The 23,938-nt window shown below is 36.3% G+C and overlaps 1 protein-coding gene, 1 long non-coding RNA gene and 1 pseudogene across 3 annotated transcripts; 1 reads left to right on the top strand and 2 right to left on the bottom strand.

Moving 5' to 3' along the window:
• Positions 1–2,239: 2,239 nt before the first annotated feature.
• On the top strand, positions 2,240–4,925 carry LOC120009123. The gene is made up of 5 exons (XM_038859584.1): positions 2,240–2,260; positions 3,109–3,388; positions 3,696–3,877; positions 3,982–4,082; positions 4,282–4,925. The coding sequence occupies exons 2-5, from the start codon at positions 3,122–3,124 to the stop codon at positions 4,689–4,691; spliced, it is 960 nt and encodes a 319-aa protein (XP_038715512.1). The 5' UTR covers positions 2,240–2,260; positions 3,109–3,121; the 3' UTR covers positions 4,692–4,925.
• Positions 4,926–5,082: 157 nt separating this feature from the next.
• LOC120009129 lies at positions 5,083–9,099 on the bottom strand (annotated as a pseudogene).
• A 9,548-nt stretch (positions 9,100–18,647) lies between these two features.
• LOC120009132 lies at positions 18,648–21,537 on the bottom strand. Of its 2 annotated transcripts, XR_005470607.1 has the most exons (5): positions 21,333–21,537; positions 20,378–20,716; positions 19,884–20,062; positions 19,678–19,779; positions 18,648–18,995 (listed from the first exon to the last, which is right to left on the bottom strand). It is a non-coding gene; the product is annotated as an uncharacterized LOC120009132 (long non-coding RNA). The 2 variants fall into 2 exon arrangements; XR_005470606.1 differs by lacking the exon at positions 18,648–18,995 and having other exon boundaries at positions 19,490–19,779.
• Positions 21,538–23,938: the final 2,401 nt, after the last annotated feature.

The following is a 23,938-nucleotide window of genomic DNA, read 5'->3' as shown; positions in this document are numbered from 1 at the left end:
TCGGATAGAATCTTATATTCTTATGAATACATCAAAAGTACACTAAATTTAAAACATTTTCAAAGTACACCCCAAGCCATAAAAATAGATGATAAACAGGGGTGGCAGAAAAATCAAATTTCTTAGTACAAAATTGAAACCCATCTTGATACCCAATCACTATGCAAGTGGAAAGGAGGGCAACGAACAAAGTAATAGAATTAATGGAAGCTTGATCAGGGTCTGATCTCGTCCCAAATCTCATCATAAAAGGTCCAAGACTGAAACCCATCTTGGTACCCAATCTCAAAGGATAATAGGCAAGCGTCACTAGTTTGAACACAATAACATTGACTCAATATACCGAGAATCAAAACAGCATCCATTTTTTTAAATAAAAAAAAAATGAAGCAATGAAGAAGAGAAAACTTAAGAGCTAAGCATATGTTTTTCTTTAATGAAACAGAACCAGAAACAAAATCAAATAGGAGAGAAGAAAATGCATTATTACCTCAAGCATCCACGATCACGATTATCATAATCACAAAAAATCCGAGCGGAGGTCAGAGAATGTCGGAGAAGCATTCTAAATCGTGATCTGCAGCAAGACCGACGACATGCAAAATGGATTTCGCTTATGGGGTTGAGGCGGGGGAGCTCGTTACTTTGTAGTGGAAGGTCAGAAATGGTATGGCCCTATGGGGTGTTTTGAGACAAACCCTAAAACAACACGCGGTCAACGCGAAGTCAACCCAAATGGGAATGTCTTTAATAAAAGTAGGGGTTTGATTAAAGTTTAATTTGTTTTGAGTCACATAAAGGCCCATTTATTTACTTGATTGGGTAAGGTAACTTATTTTCAAATCTCAGTAGCAAATTCTTCAAGTTTTAAGTTGTGAGTTTGGGTTTTCTTACTGGCAAAATCTCCGTCAACTTGATTTGGCACGGAAAGTTCAAACAAAAACCATCTCAGAGTGTACTCCCTGGCCTTACACCACAACAACGCCTAATTCTCTGTCGTTTTTATTGGGTACGCAAATTTTTCGGTGAGGACTATTTGCACTCAACCTTTTTCCATTCACACCCCAAAAAACCCTAGTCTCAAAACACCCCACTGTCCTAACCATTTCATTGTCTCTATTTCTTCCCTCCTGTTCTTCCCTATCAATTTCTCCATTTATTCTCGGCCCTAACCATTTTTCTATCTCCATTTATCTACCGTTGGATTTCTTGCCTCCTATTCTTCCCTATCCACTTCTCTGTTTCTCTCTCTCCTTCTCTCTCTCAACTGAATTTTCCAGATAAATGGTAACCAACAAGGGAATTGATGACGATAGCAATGCCAATGGTGGAAATAATGGTAGTATTGTTGATTTCATGGGTATAGGATTGACCTAAGACTGCTGCTTGATAAGAAACATATATGGGGTGTGAATGGTTTTTTTTGAAGAAATAAAAAAATGGGGTGTACTCAGAATCATGTAATTTTTTAATGGAGGTTTTTAGTTTTGGGGTGTGAATAGGAAAACGTGGAGTGCAAATAGTCCCCATCAATTTTTCTTGATGCGGAAACTACTCTTTGGGCAAATCTCTCACAACCCACCCCCCAAATTGTGCAGATTGCATCAAAGGGAACACATAATCAATGTTGTTTTGACATCATCAGATGTACCTGTTCAAGGATATTGCTCTAGCATATAGATATGGGACAAATGAGTTCAAAGGTTGTTAAGAGGAAGAGGTCCAAGTTTGCTCACAAAGCCCACCATTGATTGCTCCAAATATTGATGGGAGCATTGGGACTTGGGAGGTGTGGTGATGAATTGGGCTAGTCTTCTTGCTTAGCCTGCTACGAACCCATTTGGGAATGGCTGGGCCAGGCTGGCTACTTCTCTTCCGGGGACCAAAAGAGTAGGCTGCATCGGCTTGGACAAGCCCGTTTACTGCTCACCCTGCTTAGACAATGTGGGTTGGGCTTAATCGCTTGTCGAACGGAAGCCTAGTTAGGTAAACGAAAAGAGGGAGTCCGAGTCTAAGCAACGTTACGAGTAGAGACGAAACGGTTTGCGCTTTAGGAAAGAATGAAAGATACGTCTTTATTTCCTGATTCGGTGCGATCATATCAAACTGGGAATCTCGGCAGATCAAATCTTCTGCTTTGGAACACTCATGTAATTCTCTCATCTTTGTTTGCTTTTTTCATGAATTGTGTGTTCTGAAGAGATTTGTTTTGTGTCTCTCCATGGATCTCTGTTTTAGTTGCTGGTTTTACTTTTGAAGGGTAAGGGTTTTCGATTTCTTTGTTACAATTATTATTTTATTTTTTTCCATGTTTAAAATGGATTTATCTGCCATGGGATATTGGGATTGAACATGCAAGTCTGGAGATCAATTCAATTCCAGTGGCTAAGTAGTTGCCTCAGTGTAAAAAATTGATCTTGCATATTTTTCTGACGTCTGACGAACCTTTTTTATTAATTTCTGTGTCTATACACCGGATGATTCTCCATTTTAAAATTCCTTTCCTTCTCTAAATCTGCAGCTATAAGTTGTTATGAATTGCTCTGTGTAAGTTAATTTATGAAATTTATTTTCTTTGTTAAATACTGACATAATCTAGGTCCTAGAAGCATATTTTTCTTTTCTTGAAACTTTGTATTTGGCAAAAATGATTGTTGACATGTATTCTTTTGTTGCTGGTTTTTTGTTTGTTTATCTGTTAGAGGCCCAATTCGTGATACCCTCCATACAGACTGTTTAAGTTTTGACATTGAACATGTTGGTTCATCTGCAATGGAATTTTTACGTGGATTCTTATATGGATTTGTTGGAACCAATTGATCTAAGCGATTTACATGCTTTTTGGATATCCGCTCAATCCCATTGGCTTTCTATGCAGTTAGATATACAGGCTATGTTTTCGTATTGATCTCCATTATTAATTATTGTCAGAATCTGAGTCATAGAAGCAGGTTTTTATCAAGATGTTTCAGATGTGTAATTTGTTGTTTCTGGCTTAAGTTGTTTCTTCTATTCCATTATTAGTTGTTGTCAGAATATGAGTCATAGAAGCAGGTTTTTCTCAAGATCTGTCAGATGTGTAATTTGTTGTTTCTCTATTGATAGCAGAGGTAAAGGAAATATGGGTAACACACGCAGTTACTTAAAACCAAGTATGTCTGATGCAAAAGAACGCGGTTACTCAAAACCAAGTAAATTTGATGCAAAAGAGTCTGATAAGCCCTCCAAACAACAAGAACAACAAGTTATATCAACAAAAGATCTCATACTACAGAAAGCTAAGCCCTTTTCGGATGACTACCCTACCTATGATGATCCCATCGTCTGGGGTGTTTTAACGGCTATCACCAAACATTCAATTTATGGCAGGAGATACCAGGGATGCCAGGTCTTCACTGAAGCTTCAGTTCTCTTGTGATTTTCATTATTTTATTTTGATTTTTGTGTCTACTATGGCCGAAAATGATATGAATTATTGTTTTACTAGCGGCCTTTTTAGTATTTTCATTATCCAAAACGAAGGTTTGATAGCTTTACTTGAATTACAAGGAAATATTGAAACTTTATCTGCTTGATTTGATAGTTTTACTAAACCCTTGGCCATTTTTTCTTTGTTCAAGGACTTTTCCACATTAGTAGGACATTTATTTGTGTTGTGTATTAGTTTTTTATGCTGATAAATGGGTGCAAATTAGGGACACTGTATTGACTTGAAGATGACTGAGCATTGCATTGGCCTAGTATTGAAGGAAATGTCTTACCAAATTCCAAACGAGGCGGTCAACAATGGCTATGGAATATATATTACCAGAGTTGATAGTGAAGCAGCAAAGCATCTTGGGACCTATTATCCAGCTGTCTTCTTGTGTGACATTAGGTAGTATGCTTATAGGTTTGGATATATTTATGCATAAATTTGTGCATATAAATACTATGTATTTTGTTATTCATATACTGTGATTGTTCGGGCCCTTTTTGCAGCGCATTTGACACATATGTCAATTGGAAAAAGTTGACTAAAGGAGAAGCTGTGAATATTTTTCACGGAGATATCATCTCTCTTTTCGCTGCTCCTGATGATGGTAATATAATTACTTCTTCTTCTCCCTCTCCCAAAAACCATAAACAAAAAAAAGTGTCTTCCAGTTGATAAGAGTTGGATATGTATATCAAATGGTGATTATATACTGTGGTTATTGTTATGATGAAGTTGTTAAGAGTTTATATAACTCATGTTATGCGAATAGAAAATAACTTTTGATATCTGTGACGTGGTTCCAGTTAATGCAGTTGGATATGTATATCAATTGGCATATAGGTTTAGTCCTTGGCAAGAAGTTAGAGTAGCAGCAAGCCATCACCAATTTGAAGCATTGCATAAGGAATTTGCAGAGATGAAATTGTTGTGTGTAAAAGAGCGTGTAGAACTCAAGGCTGACATCATGGCTGAACTCAGGACTGAAGCGTTGCATAAGGAATTTGAGGAGATGAAGAAATTGTTGTGTGTAAAAGAGCGTGTAGAACTCAAGGCTGACATCATGGCTGAACTCAGGACTGAACTCAAGTCTGAACTCAGGACTGAACTTCAGTCTGAACTCCTGATTGAACTCAAGGCTGAACTCAAGTCTGAACTCAGAACTGAACTTCAGGCTGAACTCAAGACTGAACTCATGGTACCAGGTTTCAAATGAGTTATGATCTAGCCTTGATGGCTATGTTAATGCCAGAGCTATTTTATGCTTTTAATTATAAGATGCTGAATGTTATTACTAAATAAAGTTGCATCTGGAAACCTCATATGGGTTGGCTTATAAATTAGCAAATCGACTCTGTAGCTGTATTTATGGTGTGCGATCTTGATGCTAATGGCTATTTCTACTCGTGTGCTAACTGTTGAATGTTGTCTTGTAATGAAAAGATTATGGAAACCTCATATGGGTTGGCTTATAAATTAGCAAATCTACAAAGATTTGCTTGTACATGCCAAACATTAAACTAGCAAACGGACCATTGTTATTTGGAGTCCGTCAAGAACGGTGGATTCGAAATGGCTTAATAATCTTCAGTCGAAGATAAAGATCATATGCTAAAACAATTATCTTTATTATGTGGCAAGTTTACTTACAATCCCATCCAGCCAGCTGTAACATAAGAGAGCAGGTAATGTAGAAAATTTTGACATGAAAAACAGGGCTAACGCCTTCATCTTATGAGCATACATTCTTTGTATTTCCGAATTGGGCTGGTTCTGAAACTCTGATAAACAAGTCAGAATTTATTATTAACTCCCATACTTAATTAAATATGCCATTCCCTAAGAAATCACTTTCCAATGAAGAAATTCAAGTAATTGATTCAGCAGCTATAACAGCTGGAACCAAACCATTAACCAAGACAGATGCCACCTACAGAGGACCCGGAAAGGTGCCATTCTCCCTCTGCTCATTCCATCTCTCTACCTGCCAACCGTTTAGTAATATGGCAGTTAGCTTGGGCCTTGGGTAACAAAGAAAATAAGTAAACGAAAATAGAACAAAGACAAAAAAAAAAAAACTAGCTCAGAATTTCTAAAAGGTTGCTGCCGTGACTTGACAACCTAAACTTGGTCATAGAGAAACAACATTCATAATGTGCCCACAGATTCTATGCACAGCCAAAGCCAGCTTTTACCTCAACTGAAGTTTATTCATTACAGTAATGGACTGATAAAAATAATGACCAGATTGATTATATAGCTTTTCTTTCTAGAAAGGGAAGGAAAAAAAACAGCTGTTTTAAGAATTCAATCAATGGCTTCTGCAAATCCGCTCTTTTCTGGGGGTACCGTAAGACAATGGGCAGAAGCTCTTAATCAAGAGCACACATGCTTGGCACTTAAGGTGGCCATGGTAATGAAAACAATATGTATAGGCATAAAAAACAAGCCAGGCATGCAATCGCAAAGTCAATGTATGAGAACAAGTCGGGCCCTTCTATCAAGGTATAAATAGCATTAAAAAAAAAAGCTTATCTGAAGGCATCTCTTTTCCGTGTCTGTTTTTATTTTTTTTATCTCAAAACAAAATTAATCTTTCCTACCTTTTTATTGACTTAAAAGGCACCAATTCAAGCTCATACACGTGCTATTCCTATGTATGCTGTATAACGATAAAACATATTCCATCAACACCAATTCTTATAGCCAATTAACTAAAAGAAACCAACCAACACATCAGACTAAATAAGCAAGAGACAAAACAAATGGTTATGAATATGTACTGAACAGCAACTATCAAAAACTTTTGTAAAATCCAAGTAAACCTTACTCAGAAGATATTAATATACTATGACCTTTATGTTTCTAGGGCATGCAACGACATTGAGATATACTTACCCATTCGCCAGGACAGAGAGAGTGATAATACTTTGCAAACTTATCACACTCTGGAGCACCTTCTCCCTTAGCAGCTGTGCACCTGCGATAATCTAAAGTAATAAATAATAATATCTTCAACCCTAAAAGCAATGCGGTAGAACAACCAAAGAAAAAAAGTGAACGAAGAATCATTATCTACGCTTTTCTCCCCAATGATACTCGATATATCGAGTAAAGCAATGCCTAGTTTGATTGGTAGTTGGGAAATGAAAATCTCCTGGGGCTGTCTCAAGCTAAAGATCAATCACACAACCGCAACATGCAAATAAATATACAGAACACATGAAAAAGGTACTCAAAACAGCAGATGATCCACTAAGCAGTTAGAAAGAGTAATGATATGTTGTAATTGGCTGGGTAGTGGGTAATTAACCTTGATTTCTGGCGTCTCTTCAGCAGCTTCTTGATTGCCTGAAGTCTCCTCTTCAGTACTTTCACTGCCTTCTTCAGCAGCTGGAGCAGGTTCGATGCTGCTTCCATCAGTTGCAGGGATGACATCACTACTCCCTTCAATCACAGCAGATGTAACTTGAGTGCTTTCTTCAGCAACAGCTGCAGGTATTTCCTCAGTTTTCTGAGAGTCAACTTCCTCCGAAGCAGCACTAACAGGAATCTCAGCTTCTTTTACTTCCGAAGACTTTGGACCCACATCTTATTTCTCCTCTTTTCCCTTTAAGAGATATTGCTGCATGCCAGAGCATCAAGAAAACAAGTTTATGCCACAAAATGATTCAAACCAACGAAGGGAATGTAGGGTAGAAACCCAATAGAAACTTCAAAAGATCTTACATATCCCATGATACTCCAAAGGATTTGAGCGCCAGTGGCAGAAGACACATATTCACAAGCCCCCAATTCACACCAGTAGCCATGTGTGCAATTCATGGGGTTACAGACAAAGCAGTCTTTGTACTCACCACATTCAATATTCAGAGACTTAGGCTACAAATAACAGAGACTTGGGTGTTCAAGCTCTGCAAGGGTGAATGAAGAACCCTTGCATGAGCCATCCTCAAGTTTACCAGAAAGGTGTCTCTTGCTCTAACTCATTTTTTTGATTCAATATAGCCCGAGTCTTAACAAGCATACAGAGTCATAAAGAATCAGAACAGTATTTACCTCAATCAAATCCAGCTCACATCCTTCTTATACTTGAATGTTTAAACTTCCAACATTGCTACAACCTAAATGACTTCATAATCATTGTGCCCCATATGCAACGATTTCATAAGCATTTCACTCCAGCAACTTAATTTAGTTATTGGGATGACAAAAGTACATCATTCCAAAATGTACTGCTTCATCCTCTTGAAACTGAACCCACGGTTACTCAGTCTCAGATTATGATTTTATTAATAAATCTCACACCTCAATAAAGAGAATATTTTTATTAAATGTTAATCACAACAACATTCTCTTATTATATGACATGCATTAGTAAAGCATCCTTTGAAATCAGAAAAGACTGATGCCAAAGCCAACTCATAACTAAAGAAGAACTATTCCCCTAACAAAATGGTAAATAAGTTCAAGTGCAATTGTGCAAATGAAGAACACCAATGTATGCCTCTGCCTCAAAATAAATAGTATCTTCAATCCAAAACTTCCAAAGTGTCTATCATGTCCAAAGACAAACTTTTACAAATTCCTATAGAGTAATAATACTATTTATGAAGCATTTCATACTTTGCATCCATCGCCCTTAACGCACATACATATTTTTGAGAATTTCTGATAATTCAAATGAAAATTTTCCAGACTTCTACAAATATCCATTTTCACAGCAGTATAACCTTAAACCGAAAAAGAAACAGTGTAATGAAGTCCCCCATCAACATCCAATACAAAACTAGTAAAAGCATTTCAATTCACAATCAACTAATCTGCCTTCAGCAATACTTTTTCAGTAAGAAAATAATTTATTGCATGGCAGAAGTGCAGCAAAGAGCTACAAATATGAGGTTAAATCCATCAGGACCATCACATCTAAAACGATACAAGCATTAAAGTCAGATCGAAATGAACCGAAAAATCTTAAGAGTACTGGACCAATTGTCAACTACATGCCTCAAAAAGGAACCAATGCCATCAGAAACTCTGGAACCAGATTTTCCAACACATAGCTATTGAAATTAAGGGTATAAGTTTCCTTCTCTCTCTATTGATCTTAAGATAAATCCATGACCTCAACTCTTCCCACCAAAAATGGAAACCAAGAGCTACTCCAATTCATTTATATTACTTTCGCACCTGGTATCAAGAATTCTACAAATCACCATAATCCATTCGCTATACGCGCCGCATTTCATTATCGTTGTCCTAAAAATTACTATCAAGAATCCAGTACAATCAAAAATCATAATCATGAGACATAACAATTCCAGAACATCACCAAAGGAAATGAGCAACACAGATCAAGGCCACACTACCGCAATTCCCTTCCCTCTTTTTCAGTTTATGATTGGACTGCGAAAATTGTCCCACTCCTTACGTATAGAAAGAAAGAAAGAAGAGAATGAAATCGGTACCTCGAAGATGCTTGGGGTATTGACAGCTTGAGCTTCCGCCATCGATGGACGATGAAGCTATCGATCTGCTCGAATTTTTCGCAGAGACGGCCAAACGCAAGAAAAAAGAGCTCGAGTGTGGTTACCGTTTCACTGCGAATGTAAATTGAGAGTCCACCAGTGCATCTGTGCATGCCACGTCGCATATGTAAATCCAGTAGTTTTGATGACGATTGTAGGTCGTGTTGGTTGTTGTAAAGTGGGCGGGCCCGCGAGATTAGTTGGCTGGGCTGGCCCACTAAATATCCAAGGAATCGACTATTTAGGATGATGTTTTACCGGCCCGTGAGATCCGTGAATTGGGTCAACCCGCTAAGTATCCAAAGAATAACTACCTATATTCATTTCCGTTATTTATTTTTATTTAGGATCATACTCTTATGAACGAAATTCATATTCATTGGTACTATTTCAAGTCGTACACATGTTTTTTTTTTTTTTAATTGGGTTAGTTCCATTGCCCACGTGTATACCAATTAGTATTCGTGGTTGTGTGAAAAATGGGCTAAAGAGTTGAGCATCCTACCTAATCTTAAAATTATGTAAGGTGTGGATGATCAATTACAATCGATTTCTTTGATTTTTTGACATAAATTTAACTGAATGACAACCAATTATCAACTATTATTTCGATTATCAGTCGGTTCCATTTAAGAAATATATAAAAAAATAGAAAGTAAACCAATCAATCGATTCGGTTATCGATATTTGGGTTATTTTCTTAGAGTCATACTTAAAATAATCATCTCCTATAAACAATCATAAATGTAGAAAATAAAAAATCCTACTATTACTCACGAAATCATCACTAAAGAACTTGCGAGGACCCAAGACTATACGTGTATAAACTAACTTTGTTTCGTGACAAGTGTCCTCTAATAGCTTCCATTTTCATGGCATGAAATTATACATGATAAGCAGTAAAGGGATGGTTTAATATCAAGGAATGAAACTGGTCATTAATATCTTTCCGATGTAGTTTTCATAACACACATAAAATTCGGCTACTTGTCCATCCATATCATGCAGCGGACGCTTTTGCCTTCAAGGAGCAGATCAAACGCTTTGTTGATGTCCGAGAAGCTTACTTCGTGTGTTATGAATTTGTCCAAATTAAGCTCCTGTTACACAATAAAGCCAAAAAAAGACAGAAAGAGAGACAGAGAGTGATTCCTTACTCTGATGAACATAAAGTGAAAGAACTGGTGGATGTTTTCATTGAGAGTTCAAAAAAATTCAAGGTTTTGTGTTACTGGATGGATGAGACTGAGTCCTTATCATGCATACAAATGGCAACCACCAAGTACAGATGTGTGATTTATACTATAGAGAGGGATGGAAGACAGGTGTGTGATTTTGTTTTTGCCATATGTTATTTTTCAAAAAAAATAAAAATTTATTTTCCATGAGGCAAACGCCATCAAGCCACGTCATCAAATGTTAGCGGTTTCCATACGATCAACTTGTCACATAGACGGGTTGATTACCCAAAACATAGAAAATATGTCTGAGTGATCTATTTGGCACATTTGATCTTTGGGAAACCAAATTGAAACGTTTTGACTTTTGATATGTAAATTGGAACACTATCTATCTTTCAATGCCCAAATGTGATATTAATCCTATAAGTACAAAATAGTAAAAAAATAAAATAAAATAGGGATATACCATGGCGTAGGCATTGTGAAAGTGTGAATGCAAAAGCTATACGTCTCTTTCTCTCTAGACTTAATATCACATGACCTGATCACCTTCCTCCAGCAAAATATCCATAATTTTACGCCTAATAATAATTTCTTGTAAGTTGCGAAATTTCAAATATATGTAATAAAAATTTGAAGAAAAAGCTTATTTTGGTCAAGAATGCCAACTTTTTCTATTCTAATGACAGGAAGAGAAGGTCCGTCTCTTATTGGGATTGGGTTTTGGGCACACAAGGTAAATTCGAGAATTTAAGTTCTTTGGGGTAAACACATGATATGCTTTGCCAAAACTAGTCCACTTTCTTCTTTTCCTTCGTGTAGTCTTATACATACATGCAAATGAAAAGAGAAGAAGAGAGAAAAGACAGTTTGAAGCATTTGGTAAGAAAGCTAGCATGACTACTTAGAATGGCAAAAATCGAAACCCAATATCGTACTATTTATTAACTTGTTTAGTTTGTTATGGCACCTCAACATGTCAGAATAATTAAGCATGGGTTTCTATTTCAGCTAAAAACAGGTCATGAAGTGAAAGCCCAATGGCATAGTCAAACCTTCCAAATACATTTTAGCCTTATCTTGCATTGCATGATTAAAAGCTATACATATATATGAATGGTGGAGTTGAGAGAAAGACAGACAGACAGATGACTATATACAACAAGTGTTTCGGCTCTATTGACTTGAAAAGTTTTCATTTTAATGGATCTGAAGGAAAACATGGACTATATATGGAAGAAAAAAGCACAATATTGAAAGGGGAATTTACATTTTAAAGGGATATTTGTGTTTTTTCACAGTGACCTTGAAAGCCCTAGCATGTAAAAAGGCTACCTATATTCATGAAAAAGTGCCTTCGACATATGCATCAATAGTAGACTTTTTAAGTAGTCTTGATTTCTCTTCCTCTCTAAGAAACAATCTTTTGGATATTTTACCATTTTCCTTGAAAGATTAGGTTAATTAATCATGATTGCTTTGCTCAAATTCCAAAACCAACGTAAACAACAAAAAAAAAACACCGTTCGTATTTTTAAAATGGATTGTTGCATGGTAGTGGGACCTGCAGAACATAGTCATACAACCCTGCGAGTGAACTCTCTGTCTGTCTGTCTGTCCCTTTTTCCTGGCAAGTGAGAGAGAGAGAGGAGTACTCTCTCACTTGATCCCACCCACTCTCTTTCTCTCTCTATCACTCACGCCGCCAATCCTTACATATATATATATACTTTGTCTCCCTGCATGCATATCATTTAATGCAAAAGCTTATGAGTATGAGTAATCTCCACTCCCCAAGATCTCATCATTACTCACACACACACACACTCTACACCTACACCTACTAGTCTGTTCGATAACCTCCACGGCTCCACCACCACCATCACCACTGCTACACAGTAGTCACCAGCAGATCAGCTCTACCAAAAACTCACACGTACATATAATTTTGAGAGGCACCCCAACGCCTATTGGTTCGCAACAGAGAGTTTATTTCTATTATTATTAAAAACGAACAACGACGACAACATCAAATAAATAAAATACTTCAAAATTATTCCATATACACAGACAGATATGACCAAAAGTAGTCAGAGAAGAAATTTATAAACTGATATATAATTGTTTCGACATTTTGTAATTTGACTTGCATAGTTGCATGCAATTAGAAAGAATCATTGCAAAATTCGACCTGTTTAAACCTTTTCCCTTATCTCATGTCAAGTATAATCCTTTTTGTCACATCACACATTTTCTTGTAATTTTTGGGGATGTCATCTCTTCCAACCCCAAACCCTGTATCCACATGATTTGACATTTATCCTATCCTATGTCAAGCAGGTCAAAATTTCACAGTTCCTTTTATAAATACCTTTTTTAATTCATTAATTAAGATTATATCAGTTTTTCGGTTTTTTATTAGTAAAATGACTTTTGAAGCTGCATCAATTTCCTTTTTTATTTTTTGGAGCCTAACATGTAAAGTATAGGGTTTGTTTAACTCAGAAAAATATACATAACTTTTTTTGGAAAGTACAAAGGCTTTTTCGATAATTATCCCATAAAATAAAGATATTCGACTCAAGTGGACTGCCTATATTATTTGATTTTTTTTTTGTTATATTTATGAAAGATGTAGACTACTAACAACTTTTATGAGTATTCAATTGTATAAAAGTACAAACCCCAAAACATATTGGTATTTGTTCTCAAGGTTGTAAGATCTAAAAAATTGTTATTCAACATTTTCCGCTATTTCTAATTCAATTGTTTTTCTTATTCATCATTTGATGTACCTTTTTTTTTTTTTTTCGCAGTTTTGAATAGTTTGAGACACATTATTAAGTAAATACTTCAAAATTACTATTTGAAATTTAATAAAAGAAACACCGCAAATAATTCTAAATATATATTGATCATTAGGTAATCAAATCAAATTTATATGACATCCAAGCCACTAGTTGGAGTGGTAAAGATGATGTATCACTTTGGTGACCATGGTTTGAATCTCCCTCCCCGTTAAAAAACAATCAAATTTATATGTAGTGTTTTATAAGATCAATTGAAGATTTGATTATTTTGTGGTCATACTAATGTAAGTTCAAACGAAAGTTAATTACAAATACTAATTTCAATAATTATCATACAAACACATAAAAATATAAAAATTACAATTAAATATATAATATGGCAAAAATATGGACATGATCACTAGTGTGACACACACATTTGTGATTAGAATTATTATCGTAAGGTCCAATTTATTTAGTTTGCAATTAGATTTTTAATGAGTTCATGCAATCTAAATTCTATAGTTATAAATAGTCTTACAGCTAGACTAGACACTTCCTTAAGTTTTCGACTTTCTTCTTGATATAATGGATGATCATTTACCATGGTATAATCATCAAACTTGAGAGATTCATAATAGGAATTAGCATAATTATCAAATAAATGACACATCTCAAAAGTGGACAGGGACAGGTATGATATTAAGGGTGAAGATGAATTTTTATTACAAATTAAAAATAACAGTAATTGCCTTTTCAATTTTTATACGTTGAGAGCGACCAAAGAATGTCTGAGAGAGAGAGTGTGCGTGTGTTTTGAAAGAGTGTCTTGTTTATTACATTTCTCTTCATCCTCACTCTCTTCCCCGGCCGCCACCACTGTGCAACATGTCAAGCTCCACACCACCTGGGAGAAGTATGTTTCTTTCTATGGGTTTTAGGTTTCTATTTCTGAAGTTCTCTTCTTCTTCCTCCTTGTCTTGTTATGTTTTTGAACTTCTTTTACTGCAGCTACTTTTTCTGGGTTTTAGGCTTCTTTTTTATGGGTTTTAAGTTACTTCTTCTTGTTCTTGCTACATATTTTTCTGGGTTTTTAGGTTTCTTTTTCTTTGTCATTTACTGTTTGTTTACTTGTTTGGCCCCTGCGAAAAGCGTAGCTCCAAGTGAACTTCCACCAAGTCCGAGTGTGACGGTCCAACCTCCTCATGTTGCAGAAATCCAACCTCTACAAGGTATATATATGGTTCTCTTCTCCTGTTTAGGTTCTATCTCATCAGTGGGATGAAATAGCCGGGCCACTTCTTTTGCTGCTGCTACTTTTTCAGGGTTTTAGGCTCTTTTTTTTCCTTCCTGGGTTTAAGTTAATTCTTCTTGTTCTTGCTACATCTTTTCCTGGTTTTTGGGTTTCTTTTCTTTGTCATTTACTGCTTGCTTACTTGTTTAACGTCTTTAGACCCTCCTGGAAAAAGCATAGCTCCAACTGAACTTACACCAAGTAAAAGTGTGACAATCCAACCTCCTCATGTTGCAGCAATCCAACCTCCACAAGGTATATGGTTCTCTTCACCTGTTGAGGTTGCATTTCATCAGTGGGATGAAATAGCTGGGCCACTTCTTTTGTTGCTGCTACTTTTTCAGGGTTTTAGGCTCTTTTTTTTTTTTCCTTCCTGGGTTTAAGTTAATTCTTCTTGTTCTTGCTACATCTTTTCCTGGTTTTAGGGTTTCTTTTTCTTTGTCATTTACTGCTTGTTTATTTGTTTAGACCCTGGGAAAGGCGTAGCTCAAAGTGAACTTCCACCAAGTCCGAGCGTGACAGTCCAACCTCCTCATGTTGCAGCAATCGAACCTCCACAAGGTATATGGTTCTCTTCTTCTTGTTTAGGTTGACTTTCATCAGAGGGATGAAATAGCCCGGCCAGATTTGTTTTAGACTTTTGCTGCTGCTACTTTTTCAGGGTTTTAGGCTTCTTCTTCTTGTTCTTGCTACATCCTTTTCTGGTTTTTTTAGGTTTCTTTTTCTTTATCATTTACTGTTTGTTTACTCGTTTAGACCCTGGGAAAGGCGTAGCTCCAAGTGGACTTCCACCAAGTCCGAGTGTGAGAGTCGAAGCTCCACATGTTCCAGAAATCCAACCTCCTCATGGTATGGTTCTCTTCTTCTTGTTTAGGTTGCATTTCATCGTAGGGATGAAATAGCACGGCCTTTTTTGTTTTGGACTTCTTATGCTGCAGGTACTTTTTCTGGGTTTTAGGCTTCTTTTTTTCTGGGTTATTTTAAGTTAATTCTTCTTGTTCTTGCTACCTCTTTATCTGGTTTTTAGGTTTGTTTTTCTTTGCATTTATCTATTCGGGTCTTTGCTTGGATTCTCCTCTTCTTCATTTATTGTTAATTGTTTGTTTAGTTTCTTCCTTCTTCTTCTTATTTATTGTTATTTGTTTGTTTAGACCCACTTCAAGGACGAGGTCCAGCACCGCAGGGGCAAGTTCAGGTGGAGAAACAAGTTCAGGTCGAGGGCCAAGTTCAGACTGAGGGCCAAGTTGGAGCGGAGGGACAAGTTCAGGTCGAGGGCCAAGTTCAGATTGAGGGCCAAGCTGGAGCGGAGGAACTAGTTCAGGTCGAGGGCCAAGTTCAGACTGAGGGCCAAGTTGGAGCGGAGGGACGAGTTCAGGCAGGCCAACCTCCGGAAGTGCAAGTTCGGGAGGTCCAACTTTCGGAGAACCAACTTCTAGCAGCGGTCGCTCAACAACCCCCGGACCCTTCTCCTCAGCATGCAATAGGTATTTTTCTTTTCTTTTGTTTTTTTTTTCCGGTGCTGCTATAATATAAATCAAGAAATGAAACGAAACTCCAGCAATCTCCATAAGCTATGGTTCCTCTCTCTTTTTTTGTTAGCTTTCCTTTTCCTAGCAGACTTGTAAAACCCCAATTGATTTTATGGTACAATATCTATGTATGAGCGACTTGCGTCATTGCTGAATTCAGTAGCCGAACTTCTCTCTCTGTTTTTGATTTCGCGCTCCCTTGTTGATTCTTCTTCATTTGTAATATGCTGCATGCTTTCTAGGAGTTTTTACTTCACTGATTTTCATGAAGAATAATTAAGCCACATTCGGCATGTTCCTTTTGCGCATTTGTGGTTGTGGATTTAGGTTGAATTGAAACATGGCCTTATGATGCTAGCTTTCGATCTATTTTTCTTGGTTTAGAACAGAATGTACGCTCGGTTGATGTCTATTGATTGTTAATATTTTTTGCTCGCTAGAAAAAATTGAAGCTGATTTCCAGGAGGTGAAGAAAGACCATGCTACATTAGAGGGTGAGGGTAATGCAATTTATCAATGGTGTAATAGTGGTAATAGGCTTTTATCTTGTGTGTAAAAGAATAATAGTGTCTATATTGCGCACTTTTCCATACAATATTTCACTGCCTCCCTTGTTTGTCACACTCTTGTGGTTCATACCCACGTTATATCACACCCACATTAGTGCACTTGTGAGGTTTAGGACGATAGGAGTTTCTTCTACTGCATTGGGGGTGCGGCATGCTAATTTGGAGGGTAGGGTAATTGCTTGGGGAGAAGGTGCACCTCTTGATGTTGGATTGGTTGAGCGGGTAGAGTCAATCACTCTCCATATTATTGAGGCGAGAGTGCACATGAGGAGATTCATCCATCACAAGATAGTTCTATTGTGGTTGCTGCTTGTTGTAGGGATATTGTTGGGAGGCGTATTGGCATTGGTGGTCAAATTTGGAACATGCGGTAATTTTCTCACCCATAGTTATGTATGCTTTTAAACAAAAATTGAAACTATTATTTTTACAAATGTAATTTGATTTGCAGGTTTTCCAAGTAGTTGCAAGTGGCCAAAAAATTGATGGGTGAAGTTGGAAGCAAGTGGTCTTGATGGGTGGAGTGGGAAGCCAATTTACAAAATTTAACCTCTAATACTTTTGATTAATGACTTGTTTAGATTTGCCAGTATTAAATACTTCATAATTATAGGTATTGTAAAAGTTAATTTGGTTTGGACATGATAATCACTCTAGATTGAAGATACTTTTTATTTTGAGGCACACAGTGCTCTTCATTTGCACTTGGAACTTATTATTGAACTTATTTATGATCATTTTGTAAGCGGAATTAGTTCTTCTTTACTTATGAGTTGGCTTTGGATCAGTCATTTTTGATTCTTTATGATTCTGGGACTGTTAGTGCTGCTTCCCCAAAGTTCCGTTTGACATAGCCGATTAAGCCCAACCCACCCACATTGTATAAGTAGGCCGCCCATTTCTACCAACGGTGGGCTTTGTTTTGTATCGATAATGGGTCTTGGCTTAGTGACCATTGAAGCAACATAAAAGTCTTGGCTTGGCTTCTCGTGATAGGAGAAATCGTCTAAACACCCATTGAAATAATCAAAGATTTAGGCTATAGACATCAACCATAAAGCAATACCACGGATGAGCCGCCAGCAAAATTACTTGGAATGAATTCCACATGTTTCTTCTTATTATCTGAAAACAATCTCTACAAACTTGCATGTAAACCTATCACTTTTTCTTACCAAATAAAATTAAATAAATAAAAAAAAACACTGCAACAATGAAAAGCCCTCACATATATATGCTAGTATATATGCAACTTCTTCTCTTTTGCACATTGGTAGAGATCAGAGACATTGTTAGCATGCCCTTTCTCGATACTCATAAAGTGATGGCCAAAATTACTTTATCACCTTCTAAATCCAAAACCAGCATTAACTTTTGAATGAAATTTGTCTAATATTAGGACTACTACAATTGGACGCATATATCATCTAATATTATTTGTGTAGCCTTATTCTATATTAGGAGTAAAATCGCTTTGTGGATGAATCTATATTAGAGATCATGTCATTTGGTTCCAACAAATCCATGTAAAATTTCCATTGCAGATGAACCAACCATGTTCAATGTCAAAACTTTGAACAGTTAGGTATGGAAGGTATCAAGAATTGGGCCTGCACAGATAAACAAACTACAAAAAACCAGCAACAAAAGAATACAATTTTGGCCACATACAAAGTTTCAAGAAATGAAAAATACGCTTCTAGGACCTAGATTGTGACAGTAATTAACAATGAAGATATAAACTTCATAATTTAATTTATACAGAGCAATTCATAACAACTTTTCTAGCTGCAGATTTAGATAAGGATCAAAAAAGAATGAAAGGAATCCTAAAATGAGCATTCTTCTCAACACCATCGTCCGTCCGGTGTATAGAGACAGACATTAATGAAAAGGGTTCGTCAAACATCACAAAAATTGGCAAGATGAAATTTTCGCACGGAGGCAACTACTTGGCCACTAGAATTGAGTTGATCTCCAGACATGCATGTACAATTTCATGGACGATAAATCCAGATTCAAAATGAAAAAAAGACAATTATAATAAAGAAATCGCAAACCCTTTAGTCTACAAAAGTAAAACAAGTGCCATAAACAAGGTTATGAGTGATATGCATGGATCTTGCGCACACACTTTTTACCTACATTTACAACATTGTATGTCATGGCTCAGCCCAGCAAAGCAAATTCAGGTTTAGAGTCAATACTCTTAATTATTTAAGAAGAGCGCACACCATAGCAAATTCAACTAGGGAGTCAATTTGCTAATTGACAAGCCAACTCCTATGATGTTCTGAAATGCAACTTTATTTAGCAATCACATTCAGCATCTTATAATTTAAGCATAAAATAGCTCTAGCATTAACATATACGGCCATCAAGGCTTTAACCTGAGTTTGTGCTTGAGAGTTCAACCATGATTTCATCCTTGATTTCAGTCCTTAGTTCAGCCTTGAGTTCGGTCCTAAGTTCAGTCTTGAGCTCTGCACGCTCTTTTACACACAACAATTTCTTCATCTCCGCAAATTCCTTAAGCAATGTTTCAAATTGGTCATGGCTTGTTGCTACGGGACCTTCTTGCCAAGGACCGGACCTACTTGCTATTTGATATACATATCCAACTGCATCAACTGGAAACACGTAACAGATATCAGAAGTTATTTTCTATTATCTTAACATGAGATATATAAACTCTTAACAGCTTCAAGATCACAACAATAACCACAATATCTAATCGCTTTTCTTTTCGAAATCACAAGTTGTGCGTATAACCACAGACAAGACTGTATGAGATGTACATTCCACCAACAAGTTGTTACGACTTGGTTTTGAAATAATCCCCAACCTTCTGTAATGTTACATCGACAGGGATATTAGTGAACAATATGTTCTAACAAGATATTGTGTTTTGAAATGGCTATTCATATATGAAATTCTTTCTCATTTTGATGGTAAAAACTCATTAGATTCATATAAGAAAACATTTTAATATTACTATCAAACACTGAAAAATAGAAATAGATGCCAAATGACATAAACGAAATATAACTTGATTTGACGTCAAGGTAAAAAAGGAAAATAAAAAGAACTAGGCAAAGAAAGGGGATGATATGAGTCCGCTACCGCTCACCCCAAACACACACAATAATCCATCCAAATGCCACTCAATTAAAATAGAAGCAGAAAAATTGATCAACAGTTGTAGCATTAGAAGTTAAAACTTCAACAATGAAGAGGAAATAAGTTCCGCCAAGGAAAACTTTTTTTTTTTCTTTATGTTTTTTGGTGGAGGAGAAGAAGTACTTATATTACCATGATCAGGAGCTTTAAAAAAAAGATATGATATCTCCGTGATAAATTCGAACAGGTTCTCCTTTGGTCAACTTTTGCCAATAGACATATGTGTCACAAGCGCTGCAAAAAGGTCAGAACAATCAGCATATATGAATAAAAAAATAACTAGTATTTATCCGCGCAAACTTATGCATAAATATATCCAAATCTATAAGCATAACTACCTAGTGTCGCACAAGAAGACAGGTGGATAATAGCTCCCGAGATGCTTTGCTTCTTCACCATCAACTCTGCTAAGATATATTCCATAGTCTTCGTTGACCATCTCCTATGGAAATTTGAACATTTCCTTCAATACTAGGCCAATGCAATGCTCAGCCATCTTCAAGATAATACAGTGTCCCTATTTTGCACCATTTATCAGCATTAAAAACTAATACATAACATCGATAAATGTCCTACCAATGTGGAGCATTTTTTGAACAAAGAAAAAAAAACAGATAAAATGGCCAAGGGTATGGTCAAACTATCAGATCAAACAGATGAAGGTTTCAGCACTTCCTTGTAATTCATGTCAAGCTATCTAACCTTTCTTTTGCAGAATAAATTACTAAAGCCACTAGTAAAACATTAATTCATATCATCCTCGGCCACAGTAGACACAAATATCAAAATAACATAATGAAAATCACAAGAGAACTGAAGCTTCAATGAACACCTGGCATCCCTGGTATTTTCTGCCATTAATTGCACTTTCGGTGATAGCAGTTAGTACGCCCCAGATGGTGGGATCATTGTACATAGGCCAATCGTTGGTAAATGGCTTAGCTTTCTGTAGAATGTAATCTTTCATTGTTATAACTTTTTGTTCAGAGGGCGCATTAAGCTCTTTTGCATCAGACTGACTACTTGGTTTTGAGTCACTGCTTGTGTTACCCATATTTCCTTTAGCTCCACTATCAATCGAGAAACAAATTAGCCTGGATAAAGCACTCCAAAATGCTGCACACCGACCCATCTTGATAAAAGGAAAAATTCGGCTTCTATGAATCAGATCCTGACAATAATTAATAATGGAGATCAATATGATAACTTAGCCAGCATACGGCACTCCAAAATGCTTCTAACTGCATAAAAAGCCACTGGGATTGAGCAGATATCTAGAAAGGCATGTAATATTGCTTTGTGAATGAATGTTCAATGTCAAAGCTTAAACAAGCTAGAGATCATATCAGTTGGTTCCAACAAATCCATGTACAAATTTCCATTACAGATGAACCAACATATTCAATGTCAAAAGTATCAAGAATTGGGCCTCAACAAAAAAACAAACAAAAACCAGCGAGCCCCTTTGTCATACGAGCCGAGCTCGGGCTGCCTGCGGGTGGCCGGCTCTAGTCATACATCAGAAAAATAGGCAAGATCAAATTTTTGTACGGAGGCAAATACTTAGCCACTGGAATTGAATTGATCTGCACGTACAATCCCATGGCAGATAAATCCATTTTAAACATGGAAAAATAAAATAAAACAATAATTGTAACAAAGAAATCGCAAACCCTGACCGTTCAAAAGTAAAACAAGTACCAAAAACAGAGATACATGGAGAGACAGCAAAACAAATCTCTTCAGACCACAATTCATAAAAAAGCAAACAAAGATGAGAGAATTACTTGAGTCGATTCCAAATCAGAATTAGAAAACAAACACAGAGGTGGATTTGATTTGCCAAGACTCCCACTTCGATATGATCGCACCGAATCAGGAAATGACACGTATCAAGTACTGACTCTCCGCAAACCGTTTCGTCTCTGGTTGTACTTTGTTTAAAGTTTAGACTCGGACTTCTCTTTTGTCTTTTACCTAACAATAAAGTGCTTACCCTTCCGTTCGACATAAGCGATAAGCCCAACCCACATTAAATAAGCACGCGGCCCATTGCTAAATCATATTGGAAAATTTTATGGAAAATAATATATTAATACCACTTTCAAAATTATTGAACATCTAGATTCATTTCAAAAAACTTTATCCCTCATCAATTCATTTTTATTTTTTATAATATTTAAATCATTTAAATTTTATATGAATCTTTTTTTTGTCCATTTTTCAGAGAGGATTAGATCTAATATGATTTCTCTCTCATTACTTTCTTATATGCTACATCTCTCTTATCTCACTATACCTTCTCTCTCTACTGCATCTCTCTTATCACAGTAACTTTCTCTCTCCTACTGCATCTCTCTTGTAATTTTCTACCAATCTACTATTTTGTAAATATAGTAATTGTTACAATTGTTACTTTTTATATTGTTATTAATTTCTTAGATGTTTTGAATTGATTGCTTTCAAAATCTCTTAAGGCTTATAAAAGGAATAGAGAAATTTTAGGAGACTCCTAACAAAATGTAAATAGTCTAGGTGTCCAAATAGAGAGAACGTCTATTTAGAGCTTCCATTTTATATAGATGTATAGATGTATAGATAGATGTATAGATAAAAACTGTTATTTAAAAGAGAGAGATTATAAGTTGTGAAGAAATCAAAGGCCCAAGAGGCCCAATGCCCATTTATATATATATATATATATATATAATTACGGAGTTCTGAGGCGGAAATAGAGCACTCTTAGCCATCCTCGTCAGATTTTACAGGCGATGTACGAGTGCCATCTGGAAATTTCCTGATTTAAATTAATGTTTAAAGAAAAAAAACTGCAATTATAGACGCTTTTTTGATTCATCCGCTCACGTCTCTCCTGTCGTCTTTAGACGAAAGCCATAATTCATGCATTAAGTGAGAAGAATTGAATATATGCAATAAATTCCTTCAAATCGTGATTTTCGAAACGATTCTTCTGAGTTTTGCGTCAAAAGGGACGAAATCGATTTGCATTCTATTTCTACCTAACGGTTCCGCTCCTCAATGTTAGATTCATTCTCTGTTCGTTGTCCATCTATATATAGTATACACATGGGTTTCTGAATTCAAGGTACTTTGCGAGTTCTTTTGAGGTAAGCAAGATTTATTGGGGTGGTTCATACTTTGCGAGTATTTCTCAATGATTTGCTCCTTTGTAAGACAGGTTCGTCTCTTACTTGATTATCCGGCTAAATTTATTTAATCCCTCTGGTGATTTAATTCGGGGAAAATTAAAATTGTTTATATATAATCTTCTCAATCCCCAAATCTTATTCTCAACGCTACTCTCGCTCCTCTTCTTCACGCGTAGAAATCACGCAACACTTCCTATTCAATGTCAGGTATCATCGAACTTCTCCTTGCTGCCATCTTTTATCTGATCATGTGGTATTGAGTTTCAACTCTCTCTGCCTGGGTCTGTTCGCACTTTCAGCCCTTTCCCCCCTGTTATGCCCCTATTTTGGTTCCCATCTCCATATATTGGGAACCATGTATTCCGCAGTCATTTTTCTTGGAGCAGGTATTGTAAATTCGAGTCTTTCGGAAAAAAGTTGTGCTTTAATCTATCTTTACAACCAGTGTAAACATTGTCGAAGTTTTTCCTTTTTAATGGCTGCTGTCATCTTTTATCTGATCATGTGGTATTGAGTTTCAACTCTCTCTGCCTGGGTCTGTTCGCACCTTCAGCCCTTTCCCACCTGTTATGCTCTGTTTTGGTTCCCATCTCCATATATTGGGAACCATGTATTCCGCAGTCATTTTTCTTGGAGCAGGTAATGTAAAATCGAGTCTTTCGGAAAAAAGTTGTGCTTTAATCTATCTTAACAACCTGTGTAAACAATGTTGAAGTTTTTCCCTTTTTAATGGCTGATGGGAATAAACTTTCAATTAGAGTGTGAGCTCCTTAGATGTATGTGTTTATTGTACTTAACCGGTGTATGGAGATTCTTGAATCTATGCCATAATGTTATTATTTCAATTCTTAACGAAAAATAGTTGGCCTTCATTCTTTCTTACCAATCTGTGTAAACCAGACTGAAGGCACGGATAGAGAGGTTATTCTTTTTTTAGGTTCAATGGGAATATGCTTTTAGCCAGACTATGAGCTCTTTATATCGTTTTTGTGGCCTTCTTCTACCAGTAATTTAACTACAGTGTTTAAACTCCTGTTGAAACACTGTCTGCCACTCCTTTAGAGCTAACGAGATTTGTACTTTGAAAACTTTGACCATTTTTTTTATAAAAAAAATTGTTACTTTCTGTTTTGACAATCTGCATTTTAGTACAATGATTGAAGTATCTCAGTTATTAGTTTTAAGAGCTGCAGCATGTTGTTAACTTACTACTCCACATGCTT

Source organism: Tripterygium wilfordii, chromosome 11, assembly GCF_013401445.1.
Source record: "Tripterygium wilfordii isolate XIE 37 chromosome 11, ASM1340144v1, whole genome shotgun sequence".
Lineage (NCBI taxonomy): Eukaryota > Viridiplantae > Streptophyta > Magnoliopsida > Celastrales > Celastraceae > Tripterygium > Tripterygium wilfordii.
Note: the sequence above shows the minus strand (reverse complement) of the source record. Positions and strands in the feature narration are given on the sequence as shown.